Source organism: Cyanistes caeruleus, chromosome 3 (genome assembly GCF_971803275.1).
Source record: "Cyanistes caeruleus chromosome 3, bCyaCae1.hap1.1, whole genome shotgun sequence".
Classification (NCBI taxonomy): domain Eukaryota; kingdom Metazoa; phylum Chordata; class Aves; order Passeriformes; family Paridae; genus Cyanistes; species Cyanistes caeruleus.
In genome coordinates, this window is record NC_141703.1 from 113,304,185 (window position 1) to 113,325,528 (window position 21,344).

The 21,344-nt window shown below is 40.4% G+C and overlaps 1 protein-coding gene across 4 annotated transcripts in view; it reads right to left on the minus strand.

Moving 5' to 3' along the window:
- The window catches only part of FCHSD2 (FCH and double SH3 domains 2), a 127,696-nt gene that overhangs the window by 59,649 nt on the left and 46,703 nt on the right, over window positions 1-21,344 (minus strand). For all 4 annotated transcript variants that reach the window (XM_086883627.1, XM_086883625.1, XM_086883626.1 and 1 more), the window contains exons 4-8: window positions 6,357-6,433; window positions 5,105-5,249; window positions 2,122-2,255; window positions 1,202-1,256; window positions 674-802 (exon numbers count right to left, since the gene is read on the minus strand). In XM_086883627.1, the coding sequence (XP_086739753.1) occupies window positions 674-802; window positions 1,202-1,256; window positions 2,122-2,255; window positions 5,105-5,249; window positions 6,357-6,433 (540 nt within the window). The remainder of the gene's footprint in view (window positions 1-673; window positions 803-1,201; window positions 1,257-2,121; window positions 2,256-5,104; window positions 5,250-6,356; window positions 6,434-21,344) is intronic.

A 21,344-nucleotide genomic window follows, 5' to 3' on the forward strand; every position in this document is an offset into this window, starting at 1 on the left:
AATTGAAGTTTGAAAATGTCACCATGTGAAATGCAAGCAGCTGAAGTGTGAAGTAGATGATTTTACAATTTATCTCTAACTCTCCAATCCAAAGACACAGGAATAGTGTACATTTAATTAATTCTAAAGTGATATTCATGAAAAAAACAACTGTGAGCAATCAGATTTGAACTTTTTAAAGTGTGTCATTTCCTCTGAGTTCAAGTAGGTACTCCTGCCTTGACCTGGCAAATTGCCCCAGGTGAGAACAAGAATGCTGTTCCCTAAAATCCATAGTCTGGAAACCAAGATATTTTATAACTCTAGCTCATTAATCACACTATCAACAAGTGTTCTGATCAGATACAAAAGAAAAAGGATTATGGGATATGGTACTAAAGAACTAAAAAAAATCTGCAGTTTCCTTACAACAGGAAAATACAGGGCTTGGTTTGACAAACCTGACTCCTTTATCCAAGGGAGTTTTATCCAAGTGAGTTTTATCCAAGTGAGTTTTTCAGAAAATAAGTGAATTAAAATATGAAAAGTGACCTGTTCAAGTGTTTTTTAGACACCACTGCTGGCTCTACCTTCCCTCTCATTCGTAGCAGCTCATTGGAAAAGTCAATCCAGGACTTTCCCTCCCAGATTTTCCCAGATTTTCCCAGTGGCAGGCAGAAATCAGCCTCCTTACCTTCATGATGTTTACCAGGTCTGTTTGATAGTAACGATCCTGGTGTGCATTGGCAGCTGCTAAAGTGAGGAGATAATCATTCCTGGCATGGATAGCCTTGGAATTGCACTCTGATCTTCGGGCTTTTAACTGCAACAAGTGAAAACACAGCTCAGAAAGAGAATCTGAATGACCAAGCATACATGAATAGCCAATTAATTGTGTGTGTATATGTTAATACACTGAAAAAACTAGGGCATTTATAGCTTCTAAGTCTTCCAAACGATGAGGGGATTCCTGATGGATTTTTTTCTCTCCTGCAATTGGAATTTCACATGTGGCCTTCAAAGAACAGTTTTGAGTCTAATTAGAAAAAATAATTCCTTGCATGTATTCCATATATAATTCTATACTCTGCCCAGAGAATGCTGTTAGCTCATCCTTTGTCCTATCAATTCCCTTCCCAAGCTGTCCCTCACCTCTTCATTCCAGACAATTTGGGCCATTTGCCTCATGAAATGAGCAGCAAAATACAAGTTTTATACTCACCTTCACACTTGCCTTCTGCAAGCTTATTCTTGACTGAAAAAGACTAAGTTTGGACCTGGAACAGAAATGAGCAGAACAAACTGAATGACTGCCTTACACCATTTCTACAAAAATATTTTTTAGCTGTCTGAAGGGCAGTGGTTTAAAAAGTAAGTAAGAAAACAAAATCAAGTCAACAGCTATTTTAATCTGAATAACACTGCAGAATAAACCTACTCCAAAACCCCCAAGCTCAAATTTTTTGTTTTTTGTATTTGTTTGCTTCCTTTCTTCAGGTATTATAGGTAATTTCATTAAAGTTCTTTTCCATCATCCCTCAGAAAGACAGAAAAGATCTCTAATGAAACCATCAATTCATTCCCTAAGAGCAATTCTGAATAACTTCTAAAAAAAAAAAAAAATTAAAGAAAAAGAAAGAAAAAGGGGTGTGGTGAACTCCCAGAAGACAGGCCAGACTCCAAATGCAAAACATGTGCTAATGGTTTTCCTGGAAGGAAGGAAATCACCCTCTCTAGGATGTCAAGGAACAGAAAAAATCTTAACGAAAATTTATCTCGAAAAATAAAAACAGTGTCCAGTTGCCTCTCCCCCTCTAAATGGACTGATACCAAATTTGAGATGCGTGGACAGAAAAGGAAGTCAGGAGGCTTTAATATCAAAAAAGTGCCAGCTGACACACTGTCTTTAGAAAATACCAAATTAAAGCTGTTACTTGAACTTCCTTCCAAAAGAAACCAACACAAACAAGTTCTAATTTCCTCTCAGGGTGTGCTTGAAATAGCTACAAAAATGTATAGAAGCAAAATGCAAAGAAAACCTGGCAGAATCTCGTTGAAAGCCAAATATCAAGTGCAAAAACTAATACAAATGTGCTTTTTGGGGCTGCAATTATTTCTACATATGCCATTATAAAAACATACTTGGCCTCAATATCAGCTTTCTCCCGCACCGCCTGAGCCATCTGTTCAGTCTCAAAATATTTCTTTTTGCCTTTAGCTAAATCTTTGACTGTCTCCTGTAATTCAGCTTGGATTCTTGTCAGCTGGTCCACGCACTGAAAAAAAACATCCAGGAAAGAAAATATTACTTTTTCTTTGCATCCAAATAATATTATCATCATTGCTTTGCTGCTTTTTGTGGTATTTTATAGGGAAGGATGCAGTCTTCAAGTCATTCTTGGTCAATTATTCATGGAGGTCTTTTAAAACTGATCAGAACATAAAACCTTCCCTCTTCCTTTCTTTCTGCTGCTGTTTAAACTGTTCAAAATCAATGATAACCCACAAATTAAACTTAAAAGTTCTGAAAGCTTTGGATGAGATAATCAGTTGAAGTCATCAGAATACAACTGGGAAAAATACAAAGGCAATCTACTGGAAGTGATACCAAAAAAATGATTAATCCTTCCTTCTTTAAAATTTAAAACATGAGGCAAAAGCTGCCACATGAAATACAACGCAACAGGAAGAAAAATTATTATATTCAGCAATTCTTCAGACACCCTGCCAGCTTAAGAACAACCCCAACAAAGTGGAAAAGGATCTGCGCTAAGCAGGATCTAGGTAAGAAAACCAATGTGAATCATCAATGTCTAGAATTAAAACTCTCTTTAGAAGAGATTACCAAAGATTTTTGGTTAACTGGATTAAGCACACGGGAGATTGATAGTCCAGTGGATTTCTATTTAATTACAGACATCACAGGCTGGATGTGGCCAGTGAAGGCTCCAGCGGTACCCAGGGCTGAGTCCAACTTGCCTTTCAGTTCTTCAAACACCACCCCAAAGGTCCCAGCTCTTTCCATGTCATCATCACCCCCTTGGCTCTGCTCATTCCAGGTGCCCTGGTGCTGAACACCCCTTCAAAACACCTCAGATCTTCATTACACTAATTATTAATGCATGTAACCTCCTTCGGGAGCGCTGCGGGACTAACGAGGTGCTGTAACCCAACAAGGCAACGTTAACTTCCCCCTGTTCCACTGCTAAAAAATAACACCCAGCCACATGTAAAAAACAAACTGGCAGCCAACTGGAATTGCTGGTCTTCTCACCACACAATCCTGCTCTCCCTGAAGCTGTCAAATTGCTATAAAGCACAGAAAAATTCCCACTAAAGCTGCTGTTTGATGTGTGCAGACCAATAAAGCAGCAGCTCCAGAGGGTGCATTCCCTAAAGGCTGGTTTGGGCAGTGGTGGAAGGCAGAATTTGGATTTTTGGAGACCTCTGTGTGCATCACTGAAAAATTAAAGGTAAAAAAAATCTGTATATAATGGATGGCTGGCAAAGACATAAAAGCCTGTGAAAAGGTCTGGGGTTTAGCAACATCAGTGGGGATTTCTGATCCCTAAAATCTCCTGCCAGCATCAAAAAATTAAAATATCAAATAACCCCAGTTGTTAAAAAGATCGTTTGAAAAGAGTTAAATAATCTAGGTTTGCATCCCTGTAGGATAAAAAACTGTCAGGAGACTGGATGCCACTTTAAATGGGTATTCCCATGTAACCTTACAAGTGTTTTGCTGACTGAATTTAAATTTTGATAAGCTTTTGTCTGAATGGAGGTCAGAACAATTATTTCTCTGTCCATTATTTATCTGTTTGGGAATTCAAAGGGAAGGGTGAGAGACTGCACTGTGTAAAACAATAAAGTGGTTGTGCAGGAGAATGAATCCTGCCAAGTGGATGATAATTCCATGTTGTAGGAAAAGCATATCACTGTTAGAATACTCTGAACCAGAATACTGTCCTGATAATTGTAATAATATGTTCTGCTGATTCAAAAGTGCAGGAATAAAGGAACTTCTGTGACTTTTACAAATGTAAAGATCCCACTTCTGCTGCTGACTCATAAGCACTGAACTATCACCACTTGCAGAAGAATAAAGTCCGATTATTTACCAGTAAGAATGCCATAAAATTGCCACAACATTGTTTGGAAAGCTTCACATGAAAACAAAATTTGACAGGACAATAAAAAAGCATTAATATAGTTAATTTTTCCCTCATAAAACAGATACTACATCTAAGTGTATCTAAGAGTTGGATAATTTGCTCAGAAACTGAGAGCTCACATGACATGAATATCTATTTAAATTTGTAACTAAGTACTTCACAAAATACTACTCTAGGTCACAGAGCTAGGTACATTCTGGGTCTTTGCTGTCACTTTGTAATAAGGACAGCTAAAATAGCTGTTGTTTGGGGTTGTTGGGGTTTTTTTTGTTATTCAAGGGACACCTTCCACTATCCCAGGCTGCTCCCAGCCCCATCCAGCCCAGCCTTGGGCACTGCCAGAGATCCAGGGGCAGCCCTAGCTGCTCTGGGCACCCTGTGCCAGGGCCTGCCCACCCTCATAAATGACTTTCAAATGCAACAAGCAATTAAATGAATATCCAGCTCACTGGAACTACACTATTTTCTCTGCAGGGATAATTACAGATAATTAAACAGATAATTAAAGCAGCTTTTGGAGCACTTGCTTGTTGATACTGTTACAGGAGGTGGCTGGACAATCTCCACTCTCCATCCTGGAGATTGCTCAAGCCATTCCTTCAGGTGTTCAGATGAATCTTTTCTTAAAATCAGAACTTTTTCTAACAAAAACCACTTGCAGTTGTCACTGCAAACCCAGTGCAATGCAATTTCTACAGCACAGGGTGAGATTTGCTGAGGTACATTTGACCAACTGGTATCACATTTTTAGAAAACTCATTTTCAAGCAGTTACAATTTGGGATAACAGCTCAGAACTTTGATCCCTCTCCAACAAGCTGGATATGTACATCTGTAAGATGAAGAGTACTTAGATATTTTAGAAGTGCCACAATAAAAAATTTCTAAAAGCCATTTTTCCCCCTCAATATAAATGACCACAGTTTAAAGGATTTATTAAAGCACAAATACCTTCTTCAGCTGCTGCTCCTTAAAGCACCGGACACTCCTAGCTGGTTCAGAAATTAAGTTTTTATAGTTCTCACAGATATTGAGTCGGGACTGGGCCACCTGCACGGTGCCTTCTAAGAGTGATTTCCAAACTGAGTACATGCTCCTAAAATAATGAAACACAGAGAGGGTGTGGGAAGGAAGAAAGGGAGGACACTGAAAATTTGGATTTATAGAACCTCCTGAACTGCAAGGATCCTCCACAAGGATCAGGATCCAGCTCCTGGGCTGGTTTATGTGACAGCAGCACACATTTTTCCAAGGACTGCTTTGAAACTAACACTAAAACACAATCCTTCAGGCTGAACTAGCAAATATCTCCACTTTTAACAAAACTTTTAATGGAAGTTGTACCGAAAAATAAAGATTTCCCTGCCTGTTCCTGTCTTGTGATTCAACTTGTTGCCAAATATTTTGGGATCAGCACTTGGTGATGGGAAGGGAGGGGTTTGGAGATCTCCTCATGGCATGTAAGGGAACAAGCTGCAGGTAGGAGGTGCTGGGTGTTATGGGAGTGTTTTATGTACACTTGAGACTGATAATTCAGTTTATTTCTCTCTAAACACACAACTGATGTGAGGGTGTTGAAAGTCCCAAACACAAATCTGTCAATTTCTTCCTGTTTGAAATAAAACTTGTCAGAACACAAAGAAGATATTAAAACGAAGCATCTGAAAGTTTATTCCAAATATTTAGGAGGTGCTCTTCAAAGGCTTTCAGCAACTGAGTTATTTCTGGTTTCATGTTTTATCCACCTTTCATGTTAATGAAATAAAGTTTTGTAAACAACTGTCTCTTGCTTTGCCTCCTCCCTGATGTCAGATTTGATCTTCACAAAGAACAGCCTCATAAAATGAAATCTCTTCCTGTCTTCTCCTATGAAACAATCCACACACTTACCCCTCTAACCTTAAAGTTATTTACTAAAATCTATATTCAGATACAAGCATTACTGCCCAAACAGATGCAAATTACAGCTGTTGTCCTATCGAGCTGTTTTGTTTCTCCCATCTTCCTAAACATTCAAGTCATAAACATCTATTTAAGACTAATCTCAGGAAAACAAAGCTTCTTTTTTTAACTGGCAATACTCTACTACAAAGGAAAAAGAAAAATTAACTACAGAAAAGCAATGATTCATTGTTAAGTGAAATAATGACACAAATTGAAATGACAAATACGGCAATTTTGAGATATCCAACTGGTAAATTACCTATAATCACTTCGTTCCTCAGCTCTTATTCCAAGCCAGTCCTTCTTTAAGTATTGGCTAGCCAGCTTCTGAATGCTCTGTTAAAAGAAGGGGGGAAAAAGGGTTTTTTTAAAAAAAAGGTAATTAAAATACCATTTCTGGTACTCTGGTATATGTCAGACAAATGAAAACCCAAAGAAGCAAACCACTTACAGCTCCAACAAAGTGTACAGTGGCAGACTCAGAGGTGGGAATGTTGGAAGGGAAAGGGCTGGACTTGCCCCAGCTGTGAGAACTCCAATTTGTGTTTCTCTGGATCGGGACAGGGGCTCCCAGAACCCAGGGAACATCTGCTCCTTCATGAGCCCACACGACCAGCTCGGATCATCCCGGCCTGCAGGAGCCCCCAGAGGAGCTCCCAGGATTACACCAGACAAGAGATTGACAAATGCAGCTCATCTTTAATTATTAATGCTAATTGCACCCTTCAGTCCCTGCGTTTCGTTTTGCACGGCCTCAGGAAATCGATAACAACATTTTCATATTCAAGGTCAGAAAGCAGCAGGGTTTCATCTATAACCACAGGGGGAAGGGGAGCTGCAGCCACACCGAGCCCTCCTCTGCCTGCTGATCCCATTTCCCTCAGTGTATCACTTTGGAATTGTTCCATCAACAGGAAAACACCACGTGCACTGTGGAAATCATGGAGCTGGAGATGAGTTTATGGACACATGGAGCTGGAGATGGGTTTATGGACACATGGAGCTGGAGATGGGTTTATGGACACATGGAGCTGGAGATGGGTTTATGGACAACGAGCAACATTCCTGGGTTGGGTTCCTGCTGGGGAACCCCATAGAATGCTCCAGGCTGGGACAGAGGGGCTGGGAACAGATCTGGGGGAGGGCTCAGGGGAGGTTTAGGCTGCATAGAGAAAATTCCTTCTAGGAAAAGGACAGCACAGCTGCTCAGGATGGTGGTGGGTCCCCATCCCTGAGGGACTCAAGAGCCCTGTGGATGTGGCACTCGAAGACCTTGAGATCCTTTCCAACCTAAACCATCCTGTGACTCTTCCAAAGAGCCACCACCACAGGAACACCCTCCAGCTTCTGCATGCTACACAGCAAACAAGTGGAGACCTGGGTGAAAATTCCCTTTCCAGCTAAGAATCAGTCCCTCAGGAGTATTTTGGAAGAGCAATCCTGAGGAAGAGCCTGGGGTGAGACATCTTTGCCTCTGACCCACTCGACGAGAGGCACAGCCCCAGCGTTATTTATTTATGCTTTCCATAACATGTTTAAGATACAACAACCTTTTAATTACTCCTAGAAAAAAAATACCAGAAGTAGCTCAAACAGCACAAGATTTTATTCATGTCTCACAGCCCACACAGAAGTAAAAATTTATTACCAACCTATGGTTTGATCAACAAGTTTACATAGAAAAATTAAATGTTGCTAACAGATCATTAGTAGCAAAGTCATGCTCCTGCATATTTTTTTAAAAAATGCAAATTCCATTAGGTAGCTGTTAAAAAATCCCAGATAAAAGGAAAAATAACATTTCCTTTAACCTTGGCAAAGCAATTTGGCATGGGATTTGGAGCTTTATGAGATACCTCCACCTGGTGCTAATTCCACGTTTCCACCCATTCTTCCTCAGAATCCACTACAAGATCTTCCTCAAGATGCTGAACAAATGTAGACAAACAGGAATAAAAGCTCACTGGCAGCTGAGGACAAGCTTTGCCAAAATCAAGACGCAAAAGGAGTCACAAGAGGGATAGCTAAAGCTATTTTTGCCCACAGAAATCCAATCACTGATGTCAGCAAATAAACCATAAACCCAATGGGACTGACCAAACTGAATAAGCTCAGCAACAAAATCATTCAAAAAAGTGAAGAGAATAGGGAGAATAAAAGAATCATGGAATATCCTGAGCTGGAAGGGAGCCACAGGATCACGAAGTCCAACACCTGGCCCTGCACAATCCAACAATCCCACCCTGAGCATCCCTGAGAGCATTGTCCAAACACTCCTGAAGCTCTGGCACCTGTGAAAAAATCATCACATTTTCACATACCCTCAGATTTCTGTTTCCCAGGGCTGCAGCTCCAACATGATGTTCCCTATCACCAGACCTCACCTCATGTCTATTTATTGATATTTTCTAGTAAAGCCAGTTGTGACAGGTATTGGGAAGGAAAAAAATTTAAAGTATTTGCTATAGTACTTACAAAAGGAATGACCACTAGAAAAGGAAAGAGGGAGATGACCCGAATTAGAAGATCAGTGTTAGAAGACTTTCAAAAAATCATATTATTGATACTTTCCAAAGCAGTCATAAGGTTTTTATCTGTAACAATAATTGAGAGGTGCTGAGCAGGTGCCCAAAAAAACTATTACTGATATCAGAAACCATGACAGACACAGCTGATGTAACACTGAGTTTTGGGACTATCAAAGCAGGCAAATTCAGTGCTGCTTTTCATTTAGGTAGTTTCGATATCTTGCATCATTTTGATCCCTTCTCTTTATCACAGCAGTGCTCTGACATGATTATTTTTTCTCATTATTTTGTTTGCTAAGTCCCCTTCTGGCAGGCAAAGACTCCACAACAGAGAGGCTTTAGTATCTCTCTTTACTTTGCTTCCTCTCTGGGAAAAGCAAGGTTACTCCCAATTAAACTGACTTCATGGAAGTATGGAAGCCACTTTTACTAATCAACAGCTGCAAATTAACACTTTTCATTAGCAGCAAGAAAAAGTCACAGTTTTATTATGTATAAATTCTTATTATCAGACCCATCCATTGTTTATGTGCAAGAGAGCTTTGCTTTATTTTACTTTTAAATGGAAAAAAAAGTGTTGGGAATGCTGTACCATTGTCATTATTGTGAGGTGCAGGCACTGTGAAAAATTCTGTTTCATTTCAGTACTGCTTTCAGTACTGCTGGTTCTTCCAAAATAAATTTGACAGCTACACCAAGACTCTCCTGCCACTGTAAAAACAGCCTTTTGATTGATATCAGATATTTCCAAACCCATATTTTTAGCTGTAAGAGAGCAAGACTGTATGGGCCACTCACTGATGATCCTCGTGGGTCCCTTCCAGCTCAGAATTTTCTGAGATGAATTCAGAAATGAATGAAGTAATCTGTGAGGGCCGGCTGAGGATGAAGGGGAATTGTCACACACAGAGACTCCTCCAAAAAACATAAAGGACAAAAAACCCCCACACAACCAAAATGCAAAATGTCTACGTTGTGAAGAATGCTTCTACTACAAAAACAAAGAAATGAGATGTATCCAAAACCAGAAATTTCAGGCACTTCCCCAGTGCCCTCAGCTTTTTTTCTCAAACCTGTGAGATCCCACACAACGTCAGTGAGCTCAGGGAGCCCGACTCACTCAAACACAGCTACCTGGGGCCAAAAATTCAGGAGGCAGCTTATCAGTCTCACAGATGTTCGCTTCACGAGCTTCAGGAGTAACTTGGGAGAGATTTTAGGCCCTTGCCAATCTCTTGGGAAGATTTGGACAGACAGAAGGGAGCTGGAAATGCAATACAGCCTGTGAGGTGAGAACTCTGCTTCTTGAACACAGCAGAAACATTCAGTATCAGCACTAAAGTCCAGGATAGTCATTACAGTGATTATTTCAAGTGATATTTTATTTACCAGAGCAAGATTCAATAATGGTTTAATGAGAATGAAGGGACTGAGGCAGGGATTTCGGGCAGGGATTTCGGGCAGGGATTCCAGGCAGGATGTGACGTGGCTCCATCTGCATCACAAGCTGTCAACACAAGCTCTGTCAGACACAATTATTGTGCTGGGAGCTCACACAGGGCCTAAGGCAGCAGCATCATGACCAAAGAGCTGCTGCAGCACAAATGAAAATGAAAACAATCCCTGGAACTGGCAGCACATGGACTTCTCCAGTGCATCCCAGCACTTTCCAAAAGGTGCCCTGGCTGTTGATCTACACTGCCTTTAACATGGTTAAATGAGAGATAAAAGAGGTTTCCCTGTGCCTGCAGCATCAAATGCAAAATTCCCTGGAAACATTAAGAAAGGTGAAGCTGCACCCCTAACCTGCTGCTTCTTCTTCCTCAAGATGAGATATTCCTTCCTACCATCAGATGACTCCAATTCCAGAAAATACGGGGTTTCATTCTTTCATTTGCTCATTCAGTCACTCATTCATTCACAATTTTGTTCCAAGCTGCTTCATTTCTCTTTTTACTTTTGGATATTTGAAGCATGACAAGAAAGCAAAGAAAACAAAGTGGGAAGCTAAAAAATTCATGTACAGCAGTTAAATATCACCTCAGGCACTCCTGCAATCAGATTTAGCAGAGGAAACGCCAAAGCTCTTCTCATTCACTTTGTTCATTTGTTAAAACTGTTGCTTCATTTGCAACACTTAATTCTCTCCAAAACAACCTGAACAAGATATAATTTAACTTCTCCTCTCTCAGCCCTCCTTCAGAAAACCCCTGGCACTATGTTTGTCCCTTTTTTCTAAAGGTTTCACAGTTTTCAAAGACAACACTCACAGTGCTAAGATAGGAAATGATCTGAGGCTAAATCCACTGCAGCCAAGCTGACTAGACCTAGAGCCTATTCAGATTTATCCATCAAAATATCCTCTAACCTATTATATTCCTGACCTTTCCTCAGGCCAGGATCCATAGCTAACCTAGGGATTCATATCCTGTATTACTTGGCACAAAACCAGTGTTGAAGTTTCTTTCTCTGCCTTATTATGACTCTCCCTTATTATGAATACCCTGACAAATTTTAAGTAATAAAATCATACTTTCCTAAGCTTCCAACTGCTTTTTCTCCAAATTCTCCTGTCTTTGGCTTCCAAATTTTAGGACTTCAGGCATCAAGAAAAATTAATTGTAATCTCCATGATGTGGTACCATGGCCATAACTTAACCACAGATACTTCCAACTCTGGGGAGGTTACAAACCAGAATAAATCCAGTTACACCAACCAAGCTCAGTATTCATGTGGAGAAATTATTTTCACTTTCTTAATTGCACATTTTAAATTGCTACAGTAGGGATATGCTGCTACTTGGAAACATTTCAGATTATTTTTAAGCCCTTTTGCTAAATGACTCCTTTAAAAATGTCTGTGTTGATGTTCTTACTGCACCATCCAGTGAGTGTATTTCAGGCAGCCCAAAGTTTAGAGACTGTCTTCTCACAATTTTTAGCTCTACAACCCCTGAGGAAGTACAATAATCCAAGCAAATAAAAAAACCTCCAGCTTTCAAGGCACCAAGCGAAGAAGTCTGAGTAAAATTCTCCCCATCTTTGAGCGTGAAAGTTGGAAAACGGCTGAAGATTGGTTTTATTCTTCAAAACAGGCGGAGCTCCTGTTTAAACCATCTAAAATTATTCCTTCTTATACTTGAAATAACTTTTCCTGGATTGTGAAGCTGTTCTACATAAACTCAGAGTTCTTTTTCAGAGTTGGCTTTCTTTAGGTCCCTATGAATCTGTTAGAAAACCTCAGGAAGGGGCAGAGCCTCAGGCTGCATTACAAGAGATCAGGAGGTTTTCCACCACATCACTTCTCCCTGGAGCCAAAGGCACATTAGCAGCTCTGGAGAAGAAGTTTGTTTGTTTTTTGGTTCAAAAGTCTGTGCTTCCTGAGCAAATCCCATTCCTAATAGATAAACCAAAGTTCCGGATTGCATTTCAGATGGGGAACCACTGCTTTACATGGCTCCTTATAAACCAGATTTCTTCTCCACTCTATTGTGCTAGACAATGTCATTTTTGGCTGAACTAATTCTTAACTTTTAGGTAAACTTTTAACATCTTTGGACCTTGATCTTTAGACAGATTTCCTAAAGCTTAAAAATAGGGAAATTCATAAGGCTCCACAAGGTCAGGTACAAGGTCCTGCACATGGGTCAGGGCAATGACAGGACACAGGGAATGGCTCCCAGTGCCAGAGGGCAGGGATGGATGGGATATTGGGAAGGAATTGTTCCCTGTGAGGATGGAAAAGCCCTGGCACAGGGTCCCAGAGAAGCTGTGGCTGCCCCTGGATCCCTGGAAGTGTCCATGGCCAAGCTGGACAACCTGGGATAGTGGAAGGTGTCCCTACCCATGGCAGGGGGTTGGAATGAGGTGATTTTTAAGATCTCTTCCCAAAATTAAACTACTGAAGAGAGTGAAGTCATGGCAAACTCCCTGTTTTCATCCATGTACAGGTCTGGTTGCCAGTGTTAATTCACAGTAAAAAGTCTCAGGACACAAATACAAAATAGCACCCAAATCTCACAGAGATGGCTCCAAAGAGGAACCACCTGCACACTGCTTGGAGACACCAGCGCCACATCCTCCCTCTGTCTCACACCAGCTGCTGCCTGCATGCACCTCAGCTGAAACAGGACACGGGGGACACGTCTGTCACCTCCTCAGCACCGTTTCCTGCTGGTTTCAGGGATCCCAGCCAGAAGCATCCCATTAATATGAGTCTGAAGGAACGTCTGTGGGGTTTTAACCAGGGCAGCTCTCAGGTACAGGGATTTTCTTCTCTGTTTGAACCGTTAAGAAAATACCACTTTCAACAAGCACCAAACTGACTCTAAGGACTCCTGGAATGCTGATAAGCCCTTTCCCCCCACCCAAATGGAAGCTCTGTGTTGCTGGACAGAAAGACAGACAACAGGATCGTGATGTGGAGCCTTGAGAAAAGCCCCAGTAAGGACTAAAAAAAAGGGCAGCTTCTCCAATTCTCACCTCCCCCATAATTACCTCCACGAGTTCTGTTTTGCTGAGCGAGACCAAAACCAGATATTTCCCACTTTTTTAACACGTGAGGAGCGTAGCAGTGATTTCTAAATTTCCCCTAATTCAGATCTTGGGAGGCTGATGAAGGATGGCAAAAACCTCACCTTCCACAGATTTTTTTGGCTGGAGAACGCTGTGCAGCCACTGCTCTACTACACAGAAGGATCAAGATAGGATCTCCTAAGCAAAGTCTGACCTACAGATTAAAAATCCATATTAACCAGTTCACTTGCCTCATGGAAGCAGTTCAAAATGTTTGAACTAGCTCAAAAAGCAAGGAAGCACTGGAAGAGCTACAAAGGGAAAGTCAGAGTAAACCAGGAATGGTGAGTGACCTCCTTGCCTTCTTTCAAACAGCTACAACAAGTTTTAAGACCAACAAATCGTGGCTGCAACACTGTGGTTCTCTCATCCTCACTGCAGGACTTGGCGCTGACCACAATAATAAACCATAATTAACAGTGACCATAATTAATAACCCACTGCATGTGTAGCATTTTTCTTAAATAATGCCACTCAGGAGCATGCCATTTTAAATTATTTACTGTTTTGAGAGAAACCTTTCTGAATTTGTTCCATTCTCCACAGTGCTGCCTGACGCTGCTCTGTGTTATTCCCTGGAAGTGTCTCCGGCAGGTCAGCATTTCCTATTCTGTGGGAACTTCTTAATTAAAGGTTCACATGATTACAAAGCACTGATACAGCTCCTGCTCTGTGGAGCACAAAGCTGATTTTTTTTTCCCACCCTAAAACAGCTGGCAGATAACTCTGAAGTTGGTTGTGCTTCACGTAATATTTATTGATCAGTTTTGCAACAGTGGAAGTGTTACTGCTCTGAAGTTTATCATAGTGAAGTTTTAAAATGAATTTGGAATTTGATAATTAGCCTCTGAGCTTGGTCTAGCTTTAGAATATGGAACCTGCAGTTAAGTCAGGTTTTGGCATAAATATAATTGTGTACATCAAAATCTGGGGTAAAAATAAAAATCAGCCTGAAAATGCAATGCCATATTTTTAAGGAGTTCAATACCTTTGTCTGTCTGGCAAAGCTTACATGAACAAATTTTGCTCTGAAAGCATCACCACTCTTCAGAATTTACTACTTACTAATAAAATAATTTTTAAATTCATATTTCTTGTCTGTTCTGTTCAACACTAACCCCTAAAGGTCAACTTTAAGCCCTGCTTAAATCTACCCCTCTAACAGAAGATGATAATAAATATTGTGCACAGCCAGTCAGCTTCTACAGCTTTACAAACTTACATAGTTTGAGACTAATTAGCAAAGCTCTTTTTCCTCAAGTATCTCAGGGAACACACACTGGCATGGAAAAGAAATCTTGGGATGGTGCAGTCACACATTCCAGGTGTCCAGCACGCACCACAATGCCTCAAGCCACCCCACAACCTCCAAAGATTTCAACTATTTAATTTTCTCCAAGAAACTTGTCCTTGATGCCAGTGAGCTTTAAGGTCCCTTCCAACCCAACCCATTCCATGATTTTATGAGGAAAGGTTTGGCACTGCTCCCTCAGATCAGTAAAATAATTAAATGCAGCACAAACACTACAACAGCCAGAGAATTTAATCCCTCACCTGACAGTCTGGGTCTGTTCTGAACCTCCTAAATCTGCACTGAAAGTACAGTTGCAAATGTCAAGGGTAGAAGACAAAGAGACCTAAATTTCTAAAAAACAAACGAAGATGATTCACCTTGGCTGGACAACTCTTCCAGCTGAACAAACAACCCAAGTGCTCCCTGGAAATCAGAGAGACAAGTGTGCAGGCTTCCATCCGCCAAGGAATTTTGGCACCACGATCCAGTTATGGAAAACAAAGGTTTGGACTTCCTAAATGAAACAGCTGGATTGATCAGGCAGCTTGAGGAGAAGCAAAGTAAGAACACACTTGTACCTAACAACATTTTCAGCATTCTAAGTCAGCAGACACCAAAGCCACATTATTCTTCTGGTTAGTAAAGTTTGAGACTTGATGCAGGAAAAGGAACTGGAGAACTCATCATTTCAGTGGAGAAAAAGAAGAATAAATACTTTATTTATTCCTGGGTGAGGGAAATTCCAGCTAAGTGTTTTTTTAGGAAGAATACACATTCATAGAAGAGCATAAAAAATGGTGGGATTGTGTCCTGCAGGGAAATACAGAAGCAAGTGGTAACCTCAAAAAATTTCAGGAGAAATGTGACCAAGGACAGGGTTTTTCCAGCAATTTGAGGCTGTTCCCTCTTCTCCTGTCCCTGTTCCCTGGGAGCAGAGCCCGACCCTCTGGCTGTCCCCTCCTGGCAGGCAGCTGTGCAGAGCCAGAAGGACCCCCCTGAGCCTCCTTTTCTCCTTCTGAGTCCCTTTCCAAGCTTTTGGTTGGTTTTTTTTTTCAATTGACCCATTTAAGCAAATCCATTTTTTGAAAATCCTAAAACCCTTTGAGGGCTGTTTTTTTTCCATAGGAAAAAGTAAACAATGCCCACAGTAGGAGGGAAGCCACATGAAGGTTGGTTGCCACGAGAAGATCCCAGGTGAATGGAGCACACCAGAACCACTGTTAATAATTAAACTGGGTCTAAAGGACATCACTGATACCAACATTCCCAAGGAAGGGGGCTCCAAAGCTCACATCCAGCTTTCCACAAGCAGCAGTGATTACCAGGGATAGCAGCCTTTGTAATTCCCTTAACTTACCACAGAAAATTTCCCACCTTTCCAAGACTCCACATTAACCCTGAAGCTGTAATTAAACAGCAATATCACCTAGTGCACAGTGCATTCCTTAACACCTCATCGATCCTACAGGACACAGGATGTGACATCCTCATTCTTTTAGCTGAACCTTTAAAGTATTGCCCAATATTCCAGGGATTTGCCATGGTTTTGTTTTGTCCTTTATAAATCAAACAGTAGCAGAGATTGAAAGCAAAATTTAAGGCTGTAGAACACAATTACGAAAACAATACAACATTTTAAGTAATATTTTAGCTATCTTAAAGTGTCTTTAATTTTATAGGGTAAATCTGCTGTTTCATGGTATGGTAGTACTTAAAAGCAAGGATATTATTTTTTAGAAAAAAAAATCTCTATTTTCATCAGGACAGAAAAGCTGGCAGCAATAACGCAAAGTTAAAGGTTGTGTTCGTGTTCAAACATCTGTAGAAAAAAAAGAAACCCTTCCACAACTCAGGATACAGGTGCCAAAGCACTCACTAAGGGGAAAAACAGTCCATTAGAAAGCAATTTTTCTCTGAAGTTAGAAGGCAAGCCAACTCTACAAGAGCTGCCAAGATCATCAGAGTCCAACTCAGTTTGACTCTGTTCACATGAAAAAGAGAAAAAAAAAAAAAAAAAAAGTAAAAAAAAAAAAAAAGAAGTATCTTCCTGCTCATTTAAGAAAGAATTTAACAGGAACAGTTCAGAAAAACAAAAAATCATCAAGTCAATCTCCGCTCAGAAAACACAGACAGAGAAGGAAAGCTTCTCTTAGGGAGCTTAAAACACGGATTAATTCAGGCTCAACGTTTGCTAAGCACAGGTCCACCCAGAGGAAGTTTTTATGTAGAGATTTATACATCTATTTCACACATGAAACCCCTGGATTTGGTGTTATCAGACAAACAGAACGAGGGAGAAAAGGCAGTGCCTGGCGCCGGGGGAAAGGAACCATCTGGTCTCTACCGCGCCGACACAATAGGGAAGGGGTTGAGTTTGGCAGCTCGGGATTGGGAAGCATATGGTACATTTCCTCTGAACTGGGCATTTTCTGGCTTCCCCCACTGTGTCAGAACCTTCCCAGCCCGCGTGGGCTTTGTATGAAGCTTTGTCGTGCTGAAAATGAAGGCAGAGAGCAGCGCAGGGTCCTTCGTGTGGGGTTGTTCCAAAGGAGGGTGAGTGGGGAGGCGAAGCACAAAAATATCTGCCATCTCTTCAGATCGGTGAGTTGGTAATTCTTCTGCTTTCCCAACGGATTGTGGGCTAATTTCTCACCAGAAACATGCAATGTCCTCCTATTCTATTTTCAAAATTGGAAAATTCCCAAACTGCTTTCAGGGCAGGTCAAAAAATTTAAAAAAAAAAAAAAAGGGGGGGGGTAGGGAAAAAAAGGGAAGATTGAAGTTCTAGCAAATTAGGATTATTTGGACCAATCTTCTTGGGCTCTTATCCTTAAAAAAACAATAGTTCAAATCCTAGCAAACTATTGTTCAGACCAAATTTCTCTGTGTTCTTATTCTTAAAACGGCAAAGGCAATCTTTTATTTGTGTATTTACTGATAGTTACAAGAGAAGCTCTTGAGCCACAAGTTTATTCATGTATTAATAAAATAAACCAGAGAAGCCTGAAACTCCAAGTCTATGCTGGTAACAAATACATTTTAACATAAAATTAGCCAAGTACGGGACTGAAATGAGGTCCTTGGAAACGGGTTTGTATTTCACACACGAGCGTTCAGAGACAACACCTCAGGTGGTTTTGTGCAGCTTGTTCAGAACAAGGTTTTGCTACGATGACAAATGGAAGTTGTCCATCACATTTCCAGATCAGCAAATTAAATGAGATAAATGCAGACTTTTGTTGCAGATTTTTCTACTCTGATTTCTGGGAGCACCAGTGCCCTGGGTCTTGTCAGCACTCTGGAACATCAAACCAGGCAGAAGGACAGAGAACAAAATCTCCCAGTATCAAATACAGCAACAACAACTCAAGTCTGAGGCAAAAAATTACATGCAAAGATTAACAAAATGCAAATTAAGTGAGCCCAGGAGGGAATGAGACCATGCCAGTCGCCACCACACTGATCTCAGCATATCAGCACCCTAATTTAATCCAAGATTACACAACAACTACATGAAGTTGTACTATTTCACCCTGCAGCACATCAAGTATAAGGCATCCAAAGTCAAGCCCTGATGAGTACTGAGAACTCCTATTTTGTATCAAGCAGCAATTTTCACTTTGCAGAGATCAGTAGATATTATTTTTAACCCTTGGATCTAAAAAAATACAAGGAGGTAAAAATATCCACAACTTCCATGGGTGTTAGCAACTACAAGGTTATTCCAACAGGAATAGCCTTGCACCAGATAACCACAAATCATTCCTATTAAAAATGAAGCAGATGAGCTGGAGGGAAGGGGAAAACTGCAGACTCCAGTCCTTAAAGTAGAAATAGGATTATGCAAAGGATTCTATTAAGCACACTCACGGTGAGCAGGGAGGAATAAAGTGGGAAGGGTGAAAGTTTTTAGAAGAAAACAATGATATTATTTAACATTCAAATTGCAAGAGATGCTGTGTAATGAAGCTCCCTCAAAGTGAGGAGTCCTTAGAAAAACAGATGAGTTTGATGGCAAAAAGGAAACACACAGAATAATGCAGAGAAAAATGAATCCACACTGTAATTCAGGAAACTGCCACTCTTCAGACTTGAATTCAAAGCAATATGAAAGAAAATACAGGTCTAAACCCTGGAGATATCCTTACAACAACAGGAATAAGCCAAAAAAAACAGCTATTGAATCTAGTCATCAAAAATACCTCCCAGTGTCTGTATGTATATATTTATTATATTTAAGTATATATTGATATATATATTTATATATCTAAAGCAGCTGCACATTGATAGGAGGTGAAATAATCACATCCAAGAATATCAGCATCATACTTAACAAATATTTTCTTCTCCAGACAAATGCTTAACAGACTGCAATTAGAAACCTCTCCTAACTTTTTAATTTTATAACATTTCTAGAAGAGCCAGTGGAGTCAGCTCCTACAGAGAGTGTTTTATACGAGGTGCTCTGCATTTTATTTCTGGTTCTTGGCCTTTGTACATCTCCAGCAAGTGGAGCTCCTTGTTCTCCTGCACCTGAGAACAGGTGAGCTTTTCTTCCTTTGGTATACCAAAGACTGGGCATATCACTGTTTTGTTAAATGTTAAATTACTAGTTGTTTCACCGGAAGGTGTCTATATAATTTCTAAGTCACTCATATAAACACCAAGAATACTGAAATTACACCAGGATTACTTAGATCTAGTAGATAAGCAATTGCTTTCCTCCCTTCCCCAGCATTACATTTTCCCCAGGAAATATTATATTTATTTTAAATATTATATTTAACATTTAAGGTGAAAGAACACTAAAAAGACACCAGGTCACAAGCAAATTCAATAAAAAAGAATTAAAGAACAACAAGATTTGCTAAAAAATTCTGTTGCTCATTTGCTGCTTCCCAAAGATTTTTCTGTATTCACTAGACACTGAAGCTCTAAGAGAGCTGAGCAAACTCTTATATTTAGGTAGCAAGACAAAGCATTAATTAACAGATGACAAAGTCATCTGGTTCTGGATTCTCTGCTGCTCTTCAAAGGAAAATCATTTCTAAGCTCAATCTCAGCCTCACAGAGAGCCCTGAAAGGTTAAACAAAACCCTCTTCAGTCAAAACGCTTACAACCCTTAAGACAGCAAGCTATAAATTATTAAGTAGCTTGTCTAATTGCTTCATGATGGCATCCAAAGATTCCAGTCCCCCCTACCCCCATCCCAAGACGCAATTCCAGCTGGATGCACTTTCAACACAGACCATTATTCACCAGAGTCCTCTCTAATGTTAAAATGAGGTACCAGAGGTCAGGCTCCTAATCAGAAAACAAGAGTGAGATTCCCATACCCACATAACATCCTAAATCTTGGAGCTCCATCAGCAAGCTGACAACTGGAAAACCTAGGAAACCTCATCAATAAGTAATGGCAAAAGGGATCAGATTGCACTCGACAGCCCAACTTTAAATCCTCCAAATTCAGTCATATCTGGAGAACTGCTCCTATAAGCACTGTGCTGATCCACAGCTGTAAATCAGAAACTTGGGCTATGAATCAGGCAACTTTCAGGTCTTCAGTCCGTGGGCCAGAGTCTAAAATGTGAAATCAATTCCCAGTTATTACAGGAGAGATAAGCAAAGCAGGAAAAAGATCAGAAAAACATTTAAAAAAAAAATATGCCCAGTACATCAACATGTCCCCATTTTCCAATTCACTGGTTTGTTGGGTTTTAAACACCACATTTCAGGCAGAGAAAACACACCTTTAATGGCTCAGGGTTTACAAACCATAGCAGGGGGAGCAAATCGAACAAAACAGCTCATTTTTTAACTGGGTTATAGTAACAGCACTCACAGTTTTACCAAATACATATACAAATCATCCATTCACACAAAATGAAAAGGGATCTGCAAAATTTAACTGCTGAAGCAGGAAGACTTGGCTTTAAACTTCTTAGTTTACAGACATTCAGTATTTATTCCTTGCTGCCTATAATGGCATTACTTTTTATTCCAGCAAAACACAACTGCCTGATTTTAATGTTCTCCCTCGGCAAAAGATCCATGGCAGATTCTTTGGCAGATATTTCAAGCTTGTTTTAAACCAACACTGCTGACTGACAGCTACATGAGGGACACATCAGCCTCTTCCTGAGCACTTCCAGACCAAACTCCGTAATAATTCCAGTAATATTCCAAAGCTGATACCACTGACACAAATCAATCCCAGTAATGTACAATGTTCACTAGGAGCAATTCCAAGTGGTTGCTAACTAAGGGAAATAAAAGAGCTCTGGACCCAATCCATGGGACACGTGCAGAAGCCAAACAAGGTAGGACAATGTCCATGCAGGATGTTCTTGTCTCAGGAATGTAACTGCAATTGCTGACTGACAGGAACTCCCATCCTCTTATCTGCTGCCACTGAACAGCAAAGCAGAAATGCCCCTGCAGGGCTGAGAAAGGGCTCAAAAGCACAGTTAAAATCAAATCAATGTGCTTTGGGTCAGTGCAGCTCTTACCTTTAACTGCTCTGAGAAAGAGAAATGCAGGGGAAGAATAAAACCACGTCCTTCTCATTCATAATTTAGCGATGATTACTTGGCCAGTTGTTTTTTAATATGGGCAATGCAAGATACAAATATGAAAGTAAAATGGGAAATATGGAAATGTTGCTGTCCAGGTTAACCTCTATGTTATTTGTGGCCAACAGAAAGCACAGAAGGGTTTGTTTTGTTTCCTCATAATGCAGCAATCGAAACTCAGTCTTGGGGCAAAGGTTGAGGTGCCATAAAATGTGGCACCCAGAGTTTGTCCTTCCCACACCTCGGCTGGCAAAAGCCCCAAACCTGCACATAGGAA